The 18,454-nt window shown below is 39.8% G+C and overlaps 1 protein-coding gene across 1 annotated transcript; it reads right to left on the minus strand.

The window, feature by feature from the left end:
- Positions 1 to 515: 515 nt before the first annotated feature.
- On the minus strand, positions 516 to 18,454 carry ghrhrl (growth hormone releasing hormone receptor, like). The gene is made up of 13 exons (XM_086225166.1): positions 18,143 to 18,454; positions 13,208 to 13,313; positions 12,522 to 12,629; positions 9,970 to 10,061; positions 9,445 to 9,548; positions 7,112 to 7,244; positions 6,772 to 6,925; positions 5,848 to 5,908; positions 5,508 to 5,577; positions 5,098 to 5,189; positions 3,793 to 3,922; positions 2,636 to 2,677; positions 516 to 1,834 (listed from the first exon to the last, which is right to left on the minus strand). The coding sequence occupies exons 1-13, from the start codon at positions 18,452 to 18,454 to the stop codon at positions 1,733 to 1,735; spliced, it is 1,506 nt and encodes a 501-aa protein (XP_086081292.1). The 3' UTR covers positions 516 to 1,732.

Here is an 18,454-nt window from a genome sequence, read left to right on the forward strand (position 1 = left end):
TTCCGTTTATCCTGTTGAGGGTCATGGGGGGGGGGGGGGGGGGGGCTATCCCAGCATCTACAGGTGAGAGGCAGGGTTCACCCTGGACAGGTCACCAGTCCATCTCAGGACCAACACATAGAGACAGACAATCATTCACACTCACAGTCACACCTACAGTCAATTTAGAGTATCAATCAGCCTCGTCCTCTCTTGATGTCTTTGGACTGTGGGAGGAAGCTGGAGTACCAGAGAGAACCCACACAGGAACAGGGAGAACATGGAGACTCCACACAGAACACATCCTGTGCCCGAGCCGGGACTCGAACCCAGAACCTTCTTGCTGTGAGGCCACAGTGCTGACCACTGCACCACCGTACCGCCTTAATTTGAGCATTTGCTAAAAAATTAGTTCTACCTGTCAATCAACAAAGGGAAAACATTGTTTAATAAAAGTAATCAAATTCCAATTTACTGTATCTAAAGAATGTAGCACATAAAATGTAAGTGACAAGTTGGTTTGCAACAACTTGTAGTTTTGGTCATTATTATCAATCACCTTATTGTGAGTGAAACATTTGACTTGTTAATTGAAAGCAAGACTAGTCTTTCAGTCTTTCAGCTCTCTGTTCTTCAGCAATGGAGCATAACTAAAGGCCATGGCTGTTGAGTGCGTTACTTGTTGTTTTCTTTGAAACAATTGAACCTGCTAATTTCATGTCTTTCTGAAGCTCTCCTTGGCTCTTGGACAACACTCATGATAATTCTTTAAACTCCTCTTTCTTGTGAGGAACACCTGGTTGTGGCTGCTTTATAGTGAAATGATGTTGTTTCAACTTTTAAATTATGGCCCCAGCAGTGCTCACTGGAACACTCAGAAGTTTAGAAGTACTTCTGTAACCAATGCCATCAGTATGTTTTGTAACAGTTTGGTTGCGAAGGTCTTGACAGGGCTGTTTGCTTTTACCCATCATGAGATGTTTCTTGTGTGACACCTTGGCAATGGGACATCTTTTTATAGGCCATCAGTTGGAACTGAACCAGCTGATAATGTATTAATTTGCACTGAGAAGGGCAGGATCGCTTTCTATCTACTGATGGATTTCAGCCGGTGTATTGGCTTTCCGTGCTTTTGTGCACGTCCATTGCTTCATGAGTTCTTTGTGTCATTCCATTTGTTAACACATAACTTAATTTATGGACATCTAAGTTATGATTTTTTTTTTTTTGCATGTGTGGGTTGCATGGATTGTTCCCCACATCTGGTGAAAATTTCATGTCAGTAGCACCTTTAGAAATATATTTACTGAGAAAAATGGTGACATATTCAGTACATATTTTACCGGTTGCTGATGAATTTTAGCGCAAAAATATTACAAGGATGTTTTTGATTCACTTTCAAGTGTAATCTGGATCAAGTTGTCGCTCGTGGATCCTGAAGAGTGAGCTATTAGAGGCATATTTCTTCTTGGATGAGGAAGGCGCTCTTGACTGCTTTCAAGTTCAAAACTTTTTCCATAAGACATGCAATTGGCAGGCATTTCTTAAAATGTGTGTGTAATCTGTCAAGTCATTTCCTGTTTTGTCTGGAGGAGTGCAGTCAGTGAAATAGCCTTGGAGGCTTAAATGCTTCATGTTATGACAACTGCAGGTATTTAGCATATACAGTACGGTGACATTGAAGTGTAGTCAAGCCCCTTGTGAAAGTACAGTTCAGACTATTGGTGGAGAGTGAAGGTGTGTCGGAGCGCCATCAGAAGGGTGTGTCCATCTGGCTGCCCTTTCCAGCAGGTGACACAAAGCCATAGCTTGTCTCCTGCCACCTCAGCCACTGCATTTGGAGCTCTTTCTGGACCTGCACACATGGACAAATGCTGTTTTTGACCTGCATCTGATATCATCAAAACTCACGTGCCACATTTCAGTGTAAAAACAATAATATTTGTTGATACTCTCGTGTTTACGACATGCTGTAATATAATACTTAAAACAGATTGAAACATTACTAATACATGAATTCTTCTTTGTTAAATCTATTTAGCAGACTGGTATCTGTCGGCAGGAATGCAAATAAGCATGCATTATTAAATGTCCAGCTATTACTTTGTGCTTCAAAGCAGCAAAGAACCTTCAAATCACCAATCTTTATGGAAAAAAAAAGAAAATCTTATCTTATCTTTTATTCCCTCTGCAGAGATAAAATGTCATTTCATTTAAGACAAAGATTTCACTAAAAGTATTTGGAACAGGTTGACACAAGCTCAGTGTTTTATGGTTTCTATCTACGAGGGCTTATAGATGTATATGACTCTGTACCAATTCATTTTACAAGATAATTTAGTGACTTTTAGGAATCATCCATGTGGCCCTAAAGCACACCGCAGTTAAACATGGCTTTTCAGTAATTGAGTGCTCAGTTTCAAACTCAGGCTGATGTTGCCCTCAACAGCTGGCCTCTTATTAATCCTGGTGGTTACATAAGTGCTCGGGGTCCTTCCCTCATGTAATGATGGGAAGATGAGTGGCAAATTGTTTTGCCTTTTGAGTTCTGGTTGTGTTCACCTCTCACGGTCATGTCGTCTGGGTGCACAGGTTGATTGTGCAAAAGCAAAAGTTCTGCATGATTTGTTCAAAGCATAGAGGTACTTGTACTTACCTCTTGATTAAGGAAGCAGTAGAGAACTGAAACAAGGAGCCCCTGAAAGAGGTGGAATAATTGATGGGTCATATGCATGCGTGTGACTGTTTGAACTTGTGCTGCAATGTCTTTGAGGATTTGAGTTTTAAATCATCTCATGGAGGGCATGTTGGTCAGTCATCACTTTCTGAGACATCTTTAAAGGGCAGTTTTGGGCTTACAGCGAAACCACACCCCAAAGAAAGTGACATTTATTCAATGCTGTGTCACTTCTTGGTGACTACAGAATGCAGAAAGAGACAGCCACACATGTGAAGCTTAAAGGTTATGGCACCTGGTGGCTAACAGCATAAATGACACTTCTTTCACTTCACCACACTTGAATTGACATTTTGGGTTCGGCTGTCCATATGAAAAAAATTCTATGGAATGTCCTAAGAAGGATAGCTGTGCAAACCTGTGTGTGTGTGTGTTATGAACAATAATGCCTTTTATCGTGTCTCCTGTATGTTCAACATTTTACCACTAAAGAAAGCCAGCAACAGCTATTTAGACATGACTGTTACAAGGTGAGATTGTACTTTTCACACTTCCTTGCCTGCAATCTGAACAGAAAGGAGCACTAGAGACAGATCACATTTTAGGTGCTAGATTGCAACTTTTCTGTGATTATGTGTGTGTTTTTGTTTTTTTGACAGAAGCAAATACCCTATGCCAAAGACTTTATTGTGTTTCCATTATCACACCACTATGTTTTTATGATTCTAAAGTAATTGAACACATTTACTTATTGTAGCATACATTATCAAGTTGGTTTTTTTTACCAAGTGCATTAAGTGCTAAACAATTATCCAGTCAAGGAATACAATTTTTGCCAATCTTTTAATTCAAAATTGAATTGACTTTCCATTTAGCAGAATATTCAGTATATTAATTTGCTTCATGCATTATTTGTAAACTGTAAAGCCAAACCACTAATGTAAATTTCTTCAGTTCTAGTGTAGAAAAATCTCTTGAACATGGTGCACTTTGACAGATATAGCTGAGTAGAAAGGCAACCGAACAACTTCACATATGTTTTTTTTTTCTTCTTTTAAATAGGCTTACATTTTATGTATGGGCTGGTTGTTTGTTCATTTATAATATAAGTAATGTTTGCAGGGGGTTAAGTGTACCTGGAAGGATCCCATGCAGAGCTCAATATAGAGACGCAAGTTAACGTTGAAGTACTCGGGTAGAAAATTGAAGACAATATAGTGAGTTCCAAACAAAGGGATGAGGAGGAGGGTAGACTTAGCCAGGCGTCTGTTGCAGAAAGGAAAAGACACACGATGCAGGAGGTGAACATATATGAGGGAGTAAATCAATTCATGTCTCATCTGAATGTTTGTCCTGATAGCGTCATGGATGTCCTATGTGAGATTGGGATATACATGTGCCTGAACACTTTCAGCCAGTTCCTAGGCCTATTCGTTGAGGACTTCTGATAAACCTCTTGGAAAATGGGAAGGTAAAAAGACAAGACTGAATGAATTGTCCTCTGTCCACTGTGACCTATCAACCCCTGTCACACAACTTGCATCTTTCATATTTACTTTTCTATTATGATATATTCAATCAGATACACCACATTTGTTTGGTGAAAGTTGTGTGAAAATGAATAAATAAATTGTTTTTCTCTTGGTAGAAGGAGAATCTTGCACTATGTAGGAAGATTTGTTGTAAAACAGCTGATTTTGACAACACTGGGACAGAAAGGAGGACAGACATGTTTTAACAGCTGTGACATTTGTCATGCTGTCTATTCTTATAATTCCAGGCTACCTTCAAGGAACCTCAAAGCTATTCATAAAGCTAATAGGATAACTTGAATTACATATGCATGAAAAGATGTGGGGAGCTCAGAAGAGGAATAGATGGCCATGAAACTGATATTGAAAATATTTTTTTCAACTAAAAATGCTGTGTTAAACCTGATATACAATCACAACATTCACTAAAACCACGTCAAAAGCAGATAGAACAGTTAGATAATGTTTTATATAACTGGTTTAAGCTAACACTTCACCTTAAGTGCAACCCCCCCCCCCTTTAGTAAATGAGTACTAGACACATTACTTAAATGTAATTAAACATTAACTGATTGTTATTAATGTATCCTTATGGCGAAGTGTTACCAACATTTAAAATCAACACCAGAAAATGACCTGTTCAATGTCACATGAATGTGTTCATCAGACTGAAAACCGGATCCATCAGCACTAACAGAGGCAGAATAAAAATTGTTCAGATACAAGATGAAAGCTAAGTATGATAAAATCCTACAAAAACTAAATAAGACTCAAGAATATCCATTTCTACTGAAAACTTCAATTTTGGGTGTTTTAAATAGTCAAGACAGAGTTATGTGTAAAGCAGGAGACATGACATTCTGTTGCTGCACTGGTTTTGTTCTGCAGAGTGTCTGCAGCTGAAATTACCTGTATTGGGAGGAATTATTGAACTGAATCAGACGAGGACTCAGCTTCTGTATTAGAATTCTGATGATGTTCATGAAGAGCATGAAATTGACCTGTTAAAACAAAGAGGCAGAAGGAGGAGAGGAGAAAACTGCTCAGCTTAGGACACTGTGGTGATGTCACTACCAAGAGTGTGACTGTTGAATGTCATCGTAACAATACAGTCAGCCGAGAGTGTAATTGCCTGGGACTGGTCTGAGGCCATTCCAATAGCCACCTTTCTTTTCTGCACTATAGAATTTCTGTCATTGACTCATCAGAAAGCATCACCAAAAAGAAGATAAACAAATCATCTGCATAACAATCTGTAATCATCTGGGTGCAGAATTAACAGAATTAATTGTTTGTTTCAGCACAATGGGACCATTTACCGCGATGGACACAACAATTGGTCCCTTGATGATCCACCAATAGAGCGAGTCTTCATTGATGTCCCAGCATCTGTGTGAAAGGACATTCAGAGTCAATTAAAATTGGAAAATAATCCATTTCAAATTAGTAACTTTATTTCAATAAGCAATCCACTTTATTCTATTACAAACAGAGAAAACTCAATACCCCAACACTCAAAATTATAAAAGAATCTTGGGAGCATGCATTCATATGGAGAAGCTCAAATTTACTACTTTTAATATTAAATGTCCCTCACAAATAAGTCTATTGGATTGAACTGTGATGTGAAATATAATATGTGAGGAGATTTATACAAACTCTGTGTCCTCAAAATACACCCTGGTGCCTATCCAAAGCATGATGAAGACCACAGGTACACCTGTAGAATAGAGGGGGGGAAACTAATGTCAGGGAGATGCAATAATTTTCTATTGAGACAATTCAATAGTAGTTACCACATCACATCTGCACTGATTTGTGAAGCGGGACATCAACGTTACGTGTAGATTTTTGGATTTAGTGGACTTAAACACTACATCAGTTTTTTTGCCTCTAATTGCCGTGACAGATCTTGTATATTTCCAAAGGAAAATAACATCTCTTACTTGTCGTTAATAGATTTTCCCCATCGTCCCATGCTTTGTAAATTCAACACCCTTGAATTGGCGATTTTATTCAAAAATTCTGGCTCTATTATTTCAATCCAAAAGTATGGAAATGCTAAAAAATATCTTCACCACGTCTAGACGATTGGATTTATTTATGTATTAATATTTAGTAATGTTTCAACTTATTTATTTAAATAAGGAAAATGCACATTAAAGATGTTACATAAAAATAAATTTATACAGACATAAGCATGCTGCTTGATTTGCATTGTCCCTAGTCAAATGAATTTATTTATAAATTCGAATTGTATTGGAAAAGTAAATTGATGTTTTTACATGTTTTTTGAAAAACATCTATTTCATAAGATTAAAAAATTCCTCACACAAATAATATACATGTTATGACTATTGGTCACTGCTTCTCTGATTTTTTTTTTTTTTATCAGTGCAAATCCCACTGAGCAAAAGCACTTTTAATATACAAATGAAAATCTGTTTATCTTTATGATCCTGTCTTTCTATATTCCCTCATTGTGTCTTAGGGGTTATTTAGCAGCTTTTTGCAGTTTCATATGGATACTGAGTTCCAAAGGTGAGATATCCGATAATAAAATGAAACCAACAAAATTCTTACCCCAGCCCAGCAGACTGAAACCCCAGAAACATTGGCGGCTGTGATAAAAGGAGGAAAGTAGCAGGGAATTGAGGTAGAGCGCCTCCACCAGGAGCCAGAAAAAATTGGCCATCACACAATAGTGACAAAAGACCACAGATGCTTTACAGGCAAACTAGACAGATTGGACAGAGGACAAGAGCACAGAGAGAGAGAATAGTAAGAAAGGAATAGAATGGGAGAGGAAGCCAGAAAGCAGTATTTGATGAAGGTGATGCATAAGAATCAGCAAGGTTGTGTGCTCAGAGGAATTTTCTGATACAAACAAAAAACCTCTTGTCTTCAACATCAATTATCTTACAGTGGAAAGGGTGCAGTGGTTGGTGTCATCACTTGAGAACAGAGTAGCATCCTTTATGAACACTGCCAAAGCTTTCAGGATGAAAGTAATGAAGAGCTGGATGTGAATGAAGTTCCTTGCACAACGCAGCCTCCTGTGGTAGAAACAAGCCACACACATAATTAATGTGTGCTATGTTGTTGTTGTTGTTCAACAGCTATTCTCTCGGGGGTTTTCTATGATAAGGCACATAGCAAATCAGAGGGTTTGATGTGAATACAAGTAAGCTGGACAGTCTATGTGAGTTACAGCCCCAGTTATAATTTCATGTCAAACTGGCTAAATTCATAAAAGCTGGAAATCATACCAGAAGGATGTTTCTACTTGTTTTCATGGCTGTCTGACACTTGGAGTGTTTCATTTCTTCCTCTCTCAGACCTCACAACTGAAATGATGTTTTTTCAGCCACAAAGGTGTTTGGTTGGTATTGTTTTCACACAGAGGCGGCACGGTGGTGCAGTGGTTCGCACTGTCCCCTCACAGCAAAAAGGCTCCAGGTTTGAGTCCCGGCTCCAGCACAGGGTCTTTCTGTGTGGAGTCTCCATGTTCTCCCTGTTCCTGTGTGGGTTCTCTCTGGTACTCCAGCTTCCTCCCACAGTCCAAAGACATCAAGAGGGGACGAGGCTGATTGATACTCTAAATTGACCGTAGGTGTGACTGTGAGTGTGAATGGTTGTCTGTCTATATGTGTTGGCCCTGTGATGGACTGGTGACCTGTCCAGGGTGAACCCTGCCTCGCGCCTGAAAGCTGCTGGGATAGGCTCCACCCCCCCTGTGACCCTTAACAGGATAAGCGGAAGAAAATGGATGGAAGTTTTCACACATGTCTGTGTTTGTGTGTATCGGATTTTGCAATACTTGTAAGGTCTATGTGCCTGTGGGAATATATAGAAGACAATACTGGATCCTAATGGCCATGTGAGAGTTTATGCTTGGGTTTCGGGTAGGGGGTTAGAATTTGGCTTGACATTTAATTGTGGTGGGTTAAGTATCACTTGAGGACATATTACATCATGAAAATTGGGTTGTCAGCCCTAATGTTTACAAAAGAAAAAGAAAATCTAATTTAAGGAGGAATATCTCACTTGACCAGTTTACATTCCAACACCCTTCACAAGATTTTGTTAAAATTTGAGATTGCTTCAATGTGCAAGAGTTCCTTCCTGCTGTGGACGGCTGCTTATAGTTACACCACAGAGGGAAAGAAGAGCAGAGCCACAGCTCCTTTAATGACTCACTTGTGCCTCATGAGGAACAAAGTGACATTACAAGATAAATTGAGCTGTTGTTTGAGCTGTCAGTATAAAAGTATTACTCCACCTTAAAAATGATATTCTGAAGGAACAGGTTGTCAAGTGTGAGGAAGAGAGTGGACCAATGGAAGCAGAGAGGACAAGGCACAAGATGTGGAGTCAAAGAAATATATAAATAAAATGAAAATAAACAGAAACTACACTTCCAACAAAATACTAGGAAAACAACAAGCGGGTGAATTGTGTGTTGACCATCCATGAAATCTTAACAGAGAAAATGGCAATGACTGAATCAGAAAGCCAAACTAAAACATAGCCTCAACCACTAGCACAACAACAAAGTAGAGGTGACAAGGATCAGGTGAGACTCAAAAAAGACTGAAATGGACAAAGACAGGAAGTATAAAGCTTATGAAGACACGGAAGAGAAGTAATTACAAAATAAAACAGAAACTGGAAGAGGCTAAGTTCAAAACACAAGCTACATTAAGAAAAACAAAAACACTGAGGAAACACATGAAGAAAAGCCATGAGTCCTTGACAATATATACTTAAAGTGTCAAGATTAAAAGACCATAAAATGGCCCATAATTGGACCTTGACACAAGTCTCTCTCTGTGGGCAGATATCATCATCACAAAACGTATAGTTGAGGTCAAAATGACGGGTGCAAGTTCAACCACGCACCCGTGTAACTTCAGACTGTTTTGTGAGAGATCACACAAGCCATGATGTCAGTTAGCATGTCGTCCCTAGCTATCAATCATGCTTCATAAGAGGATTCCATTGACACCCATTATAATGAGTCTATTATAATGAGTACAGTGACACTTATATTGTATTCAGACTTTCCACTTCAGTGTTAATGGTAATCACTTGTACCTACTCATTCATTTTTGAGCCACTTCAACTGTTCCAGTAATTCAACCATTGCAACCACTTTTCTCAGGAGGGAGGACACTTCACATCTTTACACTAAACATGGAGTAAAGCTATGCTGCCTGGCTTTGTATTGGACGATTCAACATTTTAATTTAGTACCTGAAGAGCAGGAGGATAACCACAGCAACAGTCAGCAGCACCAAAGAGACACTGTAGCCGATGGTGTAGATCAGCTTCACTCTAGCAAAATAAGACTGCTCCATCTTAAGACAAAAAAGACAGAACATTTAGAGTAGAGGGATGTTGTTCAGAATATAAAACCTAAAAAAAAAAAAAATGCAATATCTCAAAATTACACTAAATTGTGCTCAAGCTTGTAACTCAACTGTATAGAAGAGGCACATGTTAACATAACTGCAAGAAAGCTTTTTTAACGATCGTAAGCCTGGACTAACCACCCTATGGAATCAACTCAGTAAATGAAAAAGCTTCTTAACTAATGCAAAATCAGAGCTCATTGTAAGTGACTTTACATTGAAACAATCACAACAACTAAAACCTTGACATTAACACTGAAGCATTATTCTTTGGAACTGAACTTTTTTTATTGGTGGTCTTATTTTTCCTCAAGTCTCTTCTGTGGAGCTGTGCACTGTCAATCTGCCTTGCAGCAGCAACTCTCACCTCAGGGATGACATCATCCACACTACAGGCGATGTGGAATGACGGGAAGGGCCTGGACCAACCTCTGGTGGTGCAATTACGGCTTACAAACCCTGAGGACAAAGACCAAGTAGTCAGTGCAGCCATGAAGAAATTGGATTTACGTTAGTGATCAAGAGAAACACTTATTCTGTAAGTTGTTCGGGATATAGCAAAGAAAGTGCTAGCACCACCATGGTGAGACTAGCACAGCTAACATTACACATAGCTCTGAGCAGGGGCCAGATAACAATATTAGAGCAGAAAATCACAGATTAACGACATGTGCAACTGATACAGGGAATTTTCGTCCTGGACTGACTATGTAAAGGTAGAAGGTTAATTTCTACAAGAAATACAATACACACTACATTACACCATTTTTAAATCATCAAAGATATAGTTTTCTGCATTTTATGCGCTGAGAAACATAAATTACTGGTTAGAGAATGAGGACCCCCACCACCAATGTGGTTGTGATTGTCATTGCTGTCGCGCCAGGTTGTGGAGATGAAGTTGGACCTGAATACAGAGAACAGCAGGGAGGCATGATGCATAGAATTTAAAGTTTTGAATGATCAAAATAAGACAGGGTGACATGAGGATCTGACAAGAACTGACTCAAACAACCCAAATAAAATGCAAATTCAACTAAAGAAATAGGTTGGAGAACACAAGAGCAGAGATTGGATGGGAAACATAAGGAATGGGACTGTGACTGATGAAGACTGATGAAGACGAAGCCCGAGCGATCAAACAGAAGTAACCCTTCGTGGCATAAGCAGATTTGTTAAGATACTGAATCGTAAAATTGTGGTGTGTTAGCCGCAGAACTGAACTCTTTCACTAATCAAAACAGAGTTTCCCAATACATCTCAACGGCTGTATCTTTTCTTATTTCAAAACCACTCCTAAGGTATGAAAGATCTGAAAGCTCTTTTAGGAGTCCTGCACATCTGCAGCTAATGACACTGGGACTACAAGTCGCAGGAGAAACACATCTGTCCCGATCATTGCAATCTCTGCCTCGATCCCAACTGCGCTACCCATTGTTATGAGTCTGTATTCTGTTCAGACTGCCACGGGTGTTGCATGCACGTGTTACTCAAAACACAAACGCCAACAGATGTACAAATGCTTCAACTGCAAACATCTCGTCTCACACCACGAGGAACATCAGTGCACAGTTAATAGATGTCAAATCTGCCAGGCAGAGCGTCCTCCCCACTCAGTCTTTTAACAGAGACCAACACCTATATTACATCAGGCGTCTGGAACCTGAGGCTGTATTTTTTTTAATGCTTTTGAAACATTCATCAACCAGGAGAATGTACACATACCCTATCCGGTATGAACAAAATCACTGGCTGGCGAAGAGTGGGATGCTTACGGTCTAGACTGCATTCAAAAGTTTGGCTAAAAATTAAGAAAGAAAAGACACAGGGAGGCTACGTTCATAGCACATAATGCTAAAGGATTTGACAGCCACTTGATCCTCAGTTACCTGGTGGGAGGGGGTCGGATGCCCTCTATAATCATGCAACGAAGTAAAATGTATCAGCCTCACAGAATCTGATTTCCAGTTAAGGTTCATCGACTCCCTATCTTACATCACCATGCGTCCCTGCGCTATACCCAAGACTTTAGGTTTTGAGGATAAATCCAAGGATTATTTTCCTCACCTGTTCAGCTCACAGGAGCAGTTGAAGTATGTAGGTCCTTTCCAATCTCCCTTCAATTACGGCACATAACCCATGTCCTCCACAGAGCAGGAAGAGTTTCACAATGTCTCTCGAGGCATCTCTAAGTTTGAGAAGGAGGCTCTGTGCTACTGTCAAAACGACATTGATATTCTGAGAGAGGGTTGCATGAAATTCAGAGACCGGTTTATCAATAGAATGCGTGTGGGTCCTTTCAGCTGCATTACCATTACCTCGAGGTAAATTAGTGTTTACCCTCTGCCACACATGCGCTGAAATCAATCACCAGAATGGTTCCTGCACTCCTGATGAGGAGGCCAGAGCTCTGACGGGGGTTTGGTGACCGGCGAGTTAAACAAAGCCATAGAGCTATGGTGCAGGCTGGGTAAAATCACAGGTGTGGCACTGAGAGCAGCATAGCAGCAAGTTCAATGCGTTTAGCTAAATCCACAGTGTAACAACGACTGATATTTGTTTTAAATAATTCTTTACGAGAACTGGAAGGTAGAGTTACATAAAAGCCCTCAGAGTCTGTATTTTTTATGATTCCTCAGCCGCGGATGATTTGACAAGCTTTATATGAGGTTTTCACCTCCCAGACTTTAGCCCAGCTATTGAATTTCTCTGGCCAGTTTTTGCACTTGACAGAACCTGTTGTGCAGGACAGCATTCTCATTCACTAAAATGAGTAAACAAATAACCACACATACACACCTAATAACATCAACAGAATTCCACAACCTTCCCCTCCATTAGAATTTAACTTCATGTCAACCCAGCCAGACAACTCCCCACCGCCCTTCCCTCTGTGGCTCCATGTCATTTTACTGTTACCTGTACTGTTTTTGAAGAAGGAGAACACAGCGGGACAAGCTATGTGTACAGTTTCCCCAATGACAGCAGAAGGCCAACAGATGACTGCATCCCAGAAAGGTTGGCAACCTGGGTGAAGGAGGGCAAATGAATATGTGTGTGTGTGTGTGTGTGTGTGTGTGTGTGTGTGTGTGTGTGTAAATAGACATATATATGTAGAAACAGAGAGAGAACAAGAGAGAACGAGATAGTTAAACACCACCACAAATTAATGCCGCCAAAATGCTATGAAAGTATATCATATCAACCTGCCTCTCAGACAGATTTATTGCAGGACTATTGAATATGAAATGTACCTAATGAATTGTCAAATGAGTGAACAATGCATTCCATAGTGTTCTTCAGAGCCATAGTCAGTAAATCTCTGACCAAGACCTTTATCTTAAACTAGTTTATATACATAAATCTTCATGTAATGACTGGTTATGGTCTTCTCTGCACATGCATTGCAATAACAGATCCACAAGTGTGTTGTTCCTCTGCAGTTACAGAGCATCATCATCAAAAACCTACCTGGTGATTTTCTGTGAAGCATTTATTTCTGGTCATACTCTTGAATTTAATGTGAACATTTGCAGCTTGTTTCACAACTGTGTTTGAATTTATATGAGCTACTATTTACAGTGATACAATAACAGTCGACACACCTTCTGTGCTTCGGTTGCCCTGCTCTGTAATGTGCTGGAGGCAGCGGCTCTCATCTTTCTCTAACTGAAATATGTACTCGCATTCAGGGTGCAGGATGGACAACACCTAGAGGTATAAAAGAAGGAAGAAGTTATTAGAAGGGGCAGAGTACATTGATGTGTGTGTGTGTGTGTGTGTGTGTGTGTGTGTGTGTGTGTGTGTGTGTGTGTGTGTGTGTGTGTGTGAGTGTGTGCGCTCGCGCCAGTCCTTACATCTTCAATTGGTTGTTTGAAGGTGAAGACTTGGTGTAAGGGCTGGGGTTAGAATTAGTTTAAGGTTAGGTTTGGGGTCAGGCATTTCAGTTGAGATGGTTAGGTTTAGGGTCATGGGCTGGGGGATGCATAGTTAATGAACAGGATGCGTGGGGGGGGGCATGGCTCAGAGGTAGAGCGGCAGTCTAGCAACCATAGAGTCGCTGGTTCAATCCTCACTTCCCCCTGGTGACCATATCAGAGTACCCTTGAGCATGATACTGAGCCCGACTGCTCCCGATGGCCCTGCGACGGACTGGTGACCCTACCAGGGTGAACCCCACCTCTCACCCGATGTCAGCTGGGATAGGCTCCAGCTCCCCCACAACCCTTCACGGATAAGCGGTATAGAAAACGGATGGATGGGTATATGTGCGTGCATGTGTGCGCGTGTTTGTACGTATGTGTCCAAGAAAAGGACATGAAGAAAAATAAAAGTAGAGGAATAAAGAAAGTGGCAGTTTTTTCAGGCAGACATATAATCATGATGCCTCTCTGTTTCCAAAATTACTTAAAATTCTGAAAATGATTGGGATTTTATTTTTCCTGTGCTTACCAATTTAGGGGCTGTTATTTGGAGTGTGACCTTCAATGTTACAAAATGCCCAGTCCATAAAACACAGTAGGTCCCATACACATCCTGTGTCAGTGATTGACAGTTACATTGCACATACATTTGTCCAATCAGTGTGCAGCTCAGTTCCATTTCACACAAGCCCAGAGAGATGGGAGGTATAGCCAAAAATGTTCATATCAGTCGATATCTATAGTTATCACAATAAATATCGAGTCATTTCTTGTCTCAGGTTTAAGACTGATTCTTTCTTTTTTTTTCACATGAATGCTGATGAAGCCAGATGGTTAATTTTATTGGAAGACATTTTTTCTGGTCAAAACATGACAAACTCTAAGAGCTAAATCAATTTTGTCGGAGGCAGAATTATTACTGTGTCAATATAAAAATATCCGCAAGTAAGCCATTTTCTGTCCTTTTTCTTTTCATTATGCAAAAATGTAAAATTACTTCAGAAGGCTCTGCAGCATTTAAAAACATCTGAGTGAGGACAGTGAAGAGGATGCTTACCGCATCATCATTAACGCCAATAAGGCACCCAAAAAGAGTATTTTGCCTTCCATGTATTCATATGTAGTCGTCTTGAGCAAAACATGCAAAAAAAATTGACCTCTCGCATCATTTCTTTGTGACTCCAAAATGTAGAGACGGTATTGTATTTTCAACTTGAACCTTTGTATACAAAGTGAAAGTATTTGTGACCTCAAGACCCCCCACTGCACCAGTAGAGCCGCTCAGTGACAGCAGATCAGGCTGTGGTTGAACTGAGCCGTGTGTTAATATGATCAAAGCATGCCTGAAAAAAAGAGCATCACTCTTGGTGAACTCTGTGGGAAAACAAGTCTCTTTAAGACAATTGGACACCAAACTCTTAATGAAGAGAAGCTTCAAAGGCCAAATTCCTCTGGGACCACACACAAGTCCCTCCAGAGAACCCTGATTCCCCTGATGGCCAGCTTTCTACATGCCAACCAGGAGAACAGGCCAGTGTCTCATAAACATTTCCATTTGAGGCAGAAATTCATACAAACCTTCCTGGAGACATTTCCTCATAACTGAGGATTCCCTTGTATTTGACACTTCATTTTTTCTTTAATCATTTTGCACTTTATCTGACTGAAACACTGAAAGACAACGGCACTGACCGGCTCCAGTTTGAGTTTCTGTGGGACTAAAAGCAGAAGATTGGCCGTAAACAAACACGCTGTCAGTCCTGGAGCTAATTTTTTTTCTTTTTCTCTCACAAAAGCAGACTGAACTAAGGTCCCAAGGTCTTCTTGATGTTAACAGTTGGACAAAGATTTGAATTTACATAAAATAATTTGTTTTAAAGGGGCACACACTGAAAAATATCCCCATAACATGTCAATTGTATATTAAAAGCACCATTTGATGCTCTGATTTAGTCAGACTATACGAAGCCTCGTACCAATTTTTTTGTATTTGACAACTTTATTAAAAGAAAGAGCTCGGAGGCTTAAGTATATAAAGAACATATGAGTTGTATTCAATCAGGTTTCTTGTGGCTTGAAATCCACCAGGATATAATGGAAAACAGACAGCAACAGGTGAAATTGGTTTGAAAACCCCTCCGCTGCCGTTTCTCATTTTGCATCTGTCAGCTTGCTAGCCATCTCACACACAATTGCCGACCCAGAAATAAAGATTTTTGCAGAAAAATTAACCACTTTAGCAATTACAATAGAAAAAACTGAATATATTCAACACAGAAAACCTACAGAATTAAATCCAATCCTCTTGAAACAAAGACAAAAAAAGAAAAGGATATGAATTACTGTCTCTCCCCAACTCAAGAGGCAAAAGAGGTGCAGGAAGCAACTGGAGCACATCACTGCTCCTAATGCAATGCTAATAATCTTATGAGATGTGTTATTTTGCAATTTACTCAGCAATTACATCTCTTCTTGTTCAAAGCCAGGCAAGGGAAATTGGTTGCCTGCAGTTTGTGGTAAAGACATCCATGCAGATAAAATATTAGAGTAGAGTGTTCTCGGCTAAGAATTCCTTGCGTGAGCCACTAGAATTAACACATTTTCAATGCAGGAAGATGTAATTCACCATTGGTAGACAAAGTAACTGAATAGCAGAGTGAGGATGATGTTTAAATTTCTGCTTCAATGTATAGAAGATACTTTGCCCTCCATGGGTGCAGATGCAAGCAACATACTGAATGAGAGACAAAAAGCACCTTGTTCATGCTTTTCAGGTACATGATAGGATGGAAGTAAGCACGATGTAGCATTTTAGAGATGAGATAAAGAGATACAGATGGGGGGGTGGGGTGCATACAGCAAATCTGGATAATATGAGCTGTGGTACTAAATGAAAAGCCAAAGGCCCCTTCACACTGCCAGGATAGCGTGCAGTCTCCTGTAAAAATGTTCTGTGAGAGGTGAAGCCCATTATCCACTAACTACATAGAGAGGGGCCATCCGATTGGGGTATTTTTGCAGATGTTAGCATCTATTTTCAACAGCGAATGAACTACACTTAAACACTGCTGCCACTGGACTCTGGCACAGAATAAAAATGACAAGAGTACGTCAGTAGTTTAATATTTTGGTATCTTGCTTAAAGTTGCATGATAATAAACACAATAAAGATACATAAGAAAGAATTAGTTAACGCTTAGTCACACAGTTATATAGATAGATAGATAGATAGATAGATAGACAGATAGATAGATAGATAGATAGATAGATGGATAGATAGATAGATAGATAGATAGATAAATGGATAGATAGATAGATAGATAGATAGATGATAGATGGATGGATAGATGGATAGATAGATAGATAGATAGATAGATAGATAGATAGATAGATAGATAGATGATAGGTAGATAGATAGATAGATAGATAGATAGATAGATAGATAGATAGATAGATAGATAGATAGAAAGATAGATAGATAGATAGATAGATAGATAGATAGATAGATAGATAGATAGATAGATAGATAGATAGATAGATAGATAGATAGATAGTTATAGATATAGATATGAAGAGGCTTGTGACAGTGATATTTCCCATGTTGTGCTTTTTTTTTGCTGAATATGCAGTAAATGTATTTAACTATGTATTGATGCTCTTTGTAGCCCAGGTTAACATGAGCACCATTAGAAAAGGATTTCTGAAAATTTTAGTTAAGATACAAATGCATAATTAATAGCTAACTTACACTGTATGTTTATTAATCCTTCACTACTAAGTAACACAAGCGTTCCTAAGATACTTGTGAGTTTGTACACAGTCAACAGATTAGTAATAGTCAGAAGATACATGAAAACACATATTTCTATCCATTTTCTTCTGCTTACTCCTGTTAAGGGTCGCAGGGGGGCTGGAGCCTATCCCAGGGGCTACAGGCGCGAGGCGGCTTCACCCTGGACAGGTCACCAGTCCATCACAGGACCAACACATAGAGACAGACAATCATTCACACTCACAGCCACACCTACGGTCAATTTAGAGTATCCAGTTAGCCTAGTCCCCATTTGCATGTCTTTGGGAAGAAGCTGGAGTACCAGAGAGAACCCACGCAGGCACAGGGAGAACACGGAGACTCCACACAGAAAGACCCGGGACTCGAATCGAGAAGCTTCTTGCTGTGAGGCTACAGTGCTAACCACTGCACCGCCGTGCCGCCTCAAACACATACTTATTATTCTTATCATAGATAATGATATCAATTCAATTCTGTCTGATTCTTTGTCAATCCTTGATCCATTCTCCATTTTAAAAGAGAAAACCCACGTAACTTTACTTTACTATTGCTCAGAATACAGTGTAGAGTGTCTCCCTGACAGCATTGACACAAATTAGGGGAATATATACAAATTTATTGATATCATATGAAAATAGTAAGTAGGCTGTATTTTCTCTGATTTTGAACACAGTCAATTAAAGTTTGAAGCAAAATAAATCACTCCTTTTCCTTTACAATGGAACTGACACATGACAAAAGATTAAACCAATACGCTTAGAGGCCTATGCATAAGTGTTCAAATGCAAATTCTGTAATGATCTGGTTCTCAGTTCCAGCAGTACACAGGCTGGTAACAAGCTGATAACAGGGTGGTAACAGGCTGGTAACAGGCCGATAACAGGGTGGTAACAGAATAACAACAGGCTGGTAACAAGCTGATAAAAGGGTGGTAACAGGCTGGTAACAGGCCGATAACAGGGTGGTAACAGAATAACAACAGGCTGGTAACAAGCTGCCAACAGGGTGGTACAGGGCTGGTAACAGACCGATAACAGGGTGGTAACAGAATAATAACAGGCTGGTAACAAGCTGATAACAGGGTGGTAACAGGCTGGTAACAGGCCGTTAACAGGGTGGTAACCGGTTGATGACAT

Source organism: Aulostomus chinensis, chromosome 14, assembly GCF_037954235.1.
Source record: "Aulostomus chinensis isolate RoL2024-O1b breed Wild chromosome 14, RoL_Achi_v1.0, whole genome shotgun sequence".
Taxonomy (NCBI): Eukaryota; Metazoa; Chordata; class Actinopteri; order Syngnathiformes; family Aulostomidae; genus Aulostomus; species Aulostomus chinensis.

Coding starts and splice junctions, on each gene's coding strand:
- ghrhrl (XM_086225166.1), bottom strand. CDS start 18,454: ATGTCATCAACCGGTTACCACCCTGTTAACGGCCTGTTACCAGCCTGT. Junction 5,909..6,771: donor TTTCAGTCTGCTGGGCTGGG/GTAAGAATTTTG, acceptor TCTATTCTACAG/GTGTACCTGTGGTCTTCATC. Junction 1,835..2,635: donor ACTGCTTCCTTAATCAAGAG/GTAAGTACAAGT, acceptor CCATGTGTGCAG/GTCCAGAAAGAGCTCCAAAT.